At 35.5% G+C, this 6,157-nt stretch overlaps 1 protein-coding gene across 4 annotated transcripts in view; it reads right to left on the reverse strand.

Moving 5' to 3' along the window:
* The window catches only part of SLC4A10 (solute carrier family 4 member 10), a 283,508-nt gene that overhangs the window by 110,278 nt on the left and 167,073 nt on the right, over positions 1-6,157 (reverse strand). For all 4 annotated transcript variants that reach the window (XM_081814312.1, XM_081814314.1, XM_081814313.1 and 1 more), the window contains exon 6: positions 3,048-3,236. In XM_081814312.1, the coding sequence (XP_081670438.1) occupies positions 3,048-3,236 (189 nt within the window). The remainder of the gene's footprint in view (positions 1-3,047; positions 3,237-6,157) is intronic.

The following is a 6,157-nucleotide window of genomic DNA, read 5'->3' on the forward strand; positions in this document are numbered from 1 at the left end:
TAACCATGAGAATATTATTTTCACCCTTTTGGATTTCTTAAAATCCTTCTGCATCTCTCTGTACTAGTGTACACAAAAAATAAATCTCCATTGCATATTTTGAAACAATGTCAAATCTCTATTTATGGCTACAAATTTCGATTTGTTTGTTTATCTAGAATTTGTCAGTTTTTAGCGTTCCTAAGTAGATTGAGAACCTTAGTAATAAAGGTCTTTCACACTTTTTTTCACTTCTGGATAGGAGATTTATCGCTAAATTGGTGAAGTCTATACATATTTTCAGAATTCTCAACACACATAATTATGCAAAGTGTATGAAGAAGCAAAACAGAGTCACAAGGAGGTGTTATAAGCCTAGGCTTAGAAAACCACTTCTGACAGCATACTCTACAACAATACTTAATTGAGTATATGAATCTTATTAAAAATGTTTCCAAGTTTTTATTACCCTAACGTGTGCCTCAAAAAGATCTCTACGTGTTTAGATAAAGGCTGATGAGACAGATGGTGACAGAATCACTTCAGAACTACTCACATTCTAGTTTTCAGAAAAACTAAGCATTTGCCTCAGTAAGGCAGAAAGTAGGCTTTCAGAAAACTTTGTATCTCTATGTATCTATATGTAGCCTTGTGATTCAAGACTATATTTCTATCATTTCTTCTTATGTTTACCAGAAGTTTAAAGCAGTATCAAATACTGTGTCTAGGTCTACATGATATTTCAATAAATTAGTCATCCAGTAAATTCATTACCTTCTTCCCTCCATGAATAAAATGCAATAAAGTTATTTTATGATAAACATTATTCCCAGTGGAATTTGAAATATAAATTACGGCTAGTTCACAATCCACAAGCCTTGCATTTTTAAACAAACACAAATCCTTCTTAAAGATGTATATTTTATTGTATGATTTCTATTAAAAGTAATTAAATGAAGGCAGAATTTTTTTAAATGTGCTCGCATTCATAGAGAGTTAGTTCATAGAGATACTTTAATAAGGTCTTCAGAATCATGTAGACATAAGCCCAATGTTAAAATTAGTAAATATCTGAATCTGTTGTTTTAATATCATCATACCCAAATAAGTTCTAGTATTATAAGCATAATAAAAGTACTACATTTAAATTAAGTCTCAGAATATAAAACCTTCACTTTGTCATTTTTATGTATAACATATTTTAAAGCAAATTGTGATTTAGAATATATTTTGAATATATGATGTGATTTAAAGCAAGTCATAAATTCTCAAAATGCTCAGTGGAATCTACAAACACAAGTTGGTATATGTTATAAAGTACTTAATTGAACTGACTACAGATTTCCCTTGCTATACAAAAGTAGTGTTCCCATGAAACCCTTCATAAGCCAAAATGGCACAAAGTGAAGAGGATCCCCCACTTTCTGGAAGTTTGCCTTATGCCACTTCACTTTTAAGACCTACAAGAGTACAGTAACAGCTTTTTTTGTAAAAGCAAAATCCTCTTTGGATTTCTTTTGGTTAATTAAAATAGGTACTAACGCAGGTCTTTCCTAAAAGTGAAGTTGCATCGGGCACCTGGGTGGCTCAGTGGGTTAAGCGACCAGCTCAATTTCAGCTCAGGTCATGATCTCAAGGGCATGGGATTGAGCCCAGCATTGTCCTCCATGCTCAGAAGCGAGTTTGCTGGAGATTCTCTCTCTCCCTCTCCCTCTGCCCTACCCCCACGTGCACACGTGCATGCTCTTTCTCTCAAATAAATAAATCTTTAAAAAGAACCAAAGTGAAGTGGCATAACGTGAATTTTCAGAAAGCAGGGGATACCTGTGTATGCACAACTACAGACTGTTATATAACGGCAATGATTTAAAAAATCAAATAAGTATTTCAAAAATCATTTTGCCATTAAGAACTGGTTTCGTGCTCTGAAACAACAGTACATCTAATCATCTCCATTGATTTATTAAAGCATTTCTTCTATATGTATATATTTGATTCAGTAGTAGGAGAATTGGTTTAAAAATCCCATTTAAAGCACAATGTGGAGAAAACTCATTTTCATGCGTTTGTATTTAAGGCCTCAGTACAGCTTTTGAAAGTAGGAGGGAAATGACATAAAATAGTCCATGCGGAAATATACATGCTTTAGTGCATTTGTGCAAGTCAGAGTTTTTCTAGTACAGCATTTGAAATTACTTTTCATTAATTTTTATCTTTTAAAACTGGGAATTTTTATAGCTGATGAAAGTTTAACAAATTCGTATCTTCCTCAAGATAAGTTTATTTTCCTTCACAATACTAATAGAAAGGATGGATCTAACGAGAGATTCCTAACCAACTTCTTTAGGGTAAATGATGAAGGTTCAAATAGATGCAAGGAGAGAACAAAATACAAAAGAATGATAAAACAGTCTGAAGCACAAGCCATAAAGAGTAAGTCACGATTGCTAAAAAACAGCGATTGGTGTGGTGTGCAAAGAGAGTAAGTACACCGTGGCTCCATGGACACTGAAGATGTAGCACTGCAAAGAGCGACGACTATGAACTGGAACTCAGGCTTCACATATGTAGAGCCACAAGCAAGGCATTGGTTGGTCTTTTCAATCATAATCTCTCATGGAATTTGTTGACTATGAATAACATGAAAGCAATATCCGTTTTCCACAAACAATAATTGGTGATCTTTATTCATTTTAACTTTAAAAAGCCATAGCTCAAAGCATTATATTACATTCTCAGGTTGTGGATGAAGACTAGGACCTTGACTGGGATACAACTGATGCTCAGTTTATGTTTGTGGCATTTGAGTGTGTAACTTCTTATTATATAAACGTTTCCTTTGCATTCTTTCAAGGGCATTTCAGGAAATTTAAATTCTTTGTTAAAATTTCTACAATTTGATGCTTGAAAATCAGACTATATACGTATAAAAAAGAAATAATTCTACTACAACAATCTGTATTTCAATAAATAATTTTCAAATAAAATATGTTTTAAAGAATTTAGAAGCACTTTGAAATTTCAGATGCCTATAATAAACACAAAGAGTACAATAAAGAAGCATTTACCATTTTTATCCATGGAATTTGGTTCTGATTGTTTCTTGCCAATATCAGCAAAGGAACGAACAATGGGAATTCTATTGGTGAGTTTTTTCTGATTCTGGTGGTGATGCTGTTTCATCAGTGCCTCATGAACCCTGTGGCGTACATCCTCATTGAGCTGACCTGAGCTCACTTGTTGGTCAAGGACCATATCTGAAGAAGGAAGGCAAGAAAGATTAGCACAGTAGATTAGCATAGTATGCAAGCCGCAAACCACTGAGTCCAAACACACATAACCCAGATAATACGATTCATCTTAAAATAGAATGAATTCTTTTAAAAATCTCAAAAAGTTGTGACTTTTTGTTAAAATGTTGCACAAAAAAAAGACGGGAAAATTTTTACTATAAACCATTCAATTTTAAATACGTAATAATTTCATCAGGTATTATTTTTTACATGGACATAGTTGCATTGAGAATAAGCCTTTATATTCTCAATTATTCACACTGATGGGAGGAAACAGTAACGGGTAATATCAATATAATTAGTATGTTTAAAATTGTAAAGTGATTTATACTTATATTTTAATATGTTTTTTTCCCTTTTTCTAGCAGAAAATGATTTGCATGTTTCCTCCTTAAGTAAAAAAAAAGTCCATCTGTAAAAATCTGATGCAGGGAGGCTTAGGCAGCTATCTAGTTGGTTGCATTTGGAGAGCAAACAACTCTTACATTGATATAAAGTCAGCCCCCACAAAACTTCCTTGAAAATGTATTTATATTAGAAAGGTCTTCTATAACCATAAAACAAAGAACAAAGGTGAGATTTCAGAAGGCTATAATTAAGCAGGTTGATATTTACCATATGTAGTGTCAGAAATGCCTATAAAATAAGTAGATGAGTAAAGGAATTTTAAGTTTCTTGGTAATACAAAATCACTTCAATAAACCTCATTGTAGGGAGAAGGAGGGTAGATGTGGAAGTAGGAGGATCCTGAGCTTACCTGGTCCCACAGGTACATCGAGGCAATAGCCACATTTACACAACTAACTCTGAAAATGACCGGAAGACTGGCAGAACAGACCTTCCATAGCTAGTCATAGAGAGAAGGCCACGTACAAAAGGGTAAGAAAGGCAGAGACATTGTTGGGAACCAAACCCTTGGCAGTATTAATCCTAAATAGAAGGGAAATCACAAACATGGAAATGCAAGAGATCAGACCCCACACCAGGCACTCCTGGCACTGAGGACCCACACTGGGAGGAGTAGTCCTCTTAACTTCTGCCTTTGAAAACCAGCATGGCTTAACCCTAGGAGCTTTAAAATTAACAGGCTTAACTCCAGGGGAGGCTGAGGGCAATAGGGAACTTGAGTCCCCACTCCTAAAGAGACAGCATACTAAATAATTCAGCTGAAGACACAGCACAGAAGCAGCACTTTGAAAAGTGCCTGGGGTATAGATGAAGGAAACTTATTGACTTAGAAAGTATACCAGAGAAGCAGAGATCTACAGGAGATTTCTCTGAGAGCAAAAGTGCTGGCAGGTGCCATTTCTCTTCCTCTCCTCCAGCAGGACATTTGTGGGAGCCAACTCTACACTCTCCAACTACCCTGCTAGCACTGTGTTCCCCACCTGAGCATTCTCATGTGGATCCACCTCACCCAACCCTCTTGCCTCTGCAGGCATCCCTCCAAAGCAGTTCCTGATTGGATCTGACTCCAGAAGCAATGACAACAAAAGCAAAAATAAACAAATGGGACTCTATCAACCTAAAAAGCTTCTACACAGCAAAGGAAATCATCAACAAAATAAAAAGACACCCTCCCGAATGGTAGGAGATGTTTGCAAATCATAGATCTAATAAGGGGCCAATATCCAAAATACATAAAGAACTCATACAACTCAACACCAAAAAAATAAACTGATTACAGAGGACCTGAACAGACATTTTTTAAAAAGAAGACTACAGGTGGCCAAAAGACACAGGAAAAGATGTTTAACATCACTAATCATCAGGAGATATAAATCAAAATCACAATGAGATATCTCCTTACATCTGTCAAAATGGCTAGTATCAAAAAAGACAAGAAATAACAAGTGTTAGAATGTGGAGAAAAGGGAATGCTTGTGCACTGTTAGTGGCATTGTAGGTTGCTGCAACCACTGTGGAAAACAGTATGGAGGTTCCTTAAAAAAATTAAAAATATAATTACTATATGATTCAGTAAGTCCACTAATTGGTATTTACCCAAAGAAAATGTAAACATTAATTTAAAAAGATAAATGCTGGGATGCCTGGGTGGCTCAGTCAGTTAAGTGTCTGTCTTTGGCTCAGGTCATGATCCCAGGGTCCTGGGATCGAGTCCTGCATCGGGCTCCTTGCTCAGCAGGGAGCCTGCTTCTCCTTCTGCCTGCCGCTCCCCCTGCTTGTGTGCTCTCTCTCTCTCTGACAAATAAATAAAATCTTAAAAAAAAAAAGATAAATGCTTCCCCAAGCTTATTGCAACATAATTTACAATAAGCAAGATATAGAAGCAACCCAAGTGTCCATTGATAGATGAATGGATAAAGATATATATATATACACACACACACACATATATATATAATGGAATATTAGCAATGAAAAAGGAGAGCTTGACATCTGTGATAACATGGATGGACCTAGAGGATATTATGCTAAGTGAAATAAGTCAGACAAAGCTGGATACCATATGATTTCACTTACATGTGAAATCTAAAAACCAAAAGAAATGAACAGACTTTTTTTAATATTTTCTTTTTTTAATTTTATTTTATTATGTTATATTAATCACCATACATTACATCATTAGTTTCTGATGTAGTGCTTCATGATTTATTCTTTGCGTATAACACCCAGTGCTCCATTCAATATGTGCCCTCTTTAATACCCATCACCAGGCTAACCCATCCCTCCACCCCCCTCCCCTCTAGAACCCTCAGTTTGTTTCTCAGAGTCCATAGTCTCTCATGGTTCTTCTCCCCCTCTGATATCCCCCCTTCATTTTTCCCTTCCTGCTATCTTATTTCTTTTTTTTTTTTTTTTTAACATATAACGTATTATTTGTTTCAGAGGTACAGGTCTGTGATTCAACAGTCTTACACAAT

The sequence above is a fragment of the Leptonychotes weddellii genome, chromosome 3, assembly GCF_054177405.1.
Source record: "Leptonychotes weddellii isolate Sample4059 chromosome 3, ASM5417740v2, whole genome shotgun sequence".
Lineage (NCBI taxonomy): Eukaryota > Metazoa > Chordata > Mammalia > Carnivora > Phocidae > Leptonychotes > Leptonychotes weddellii.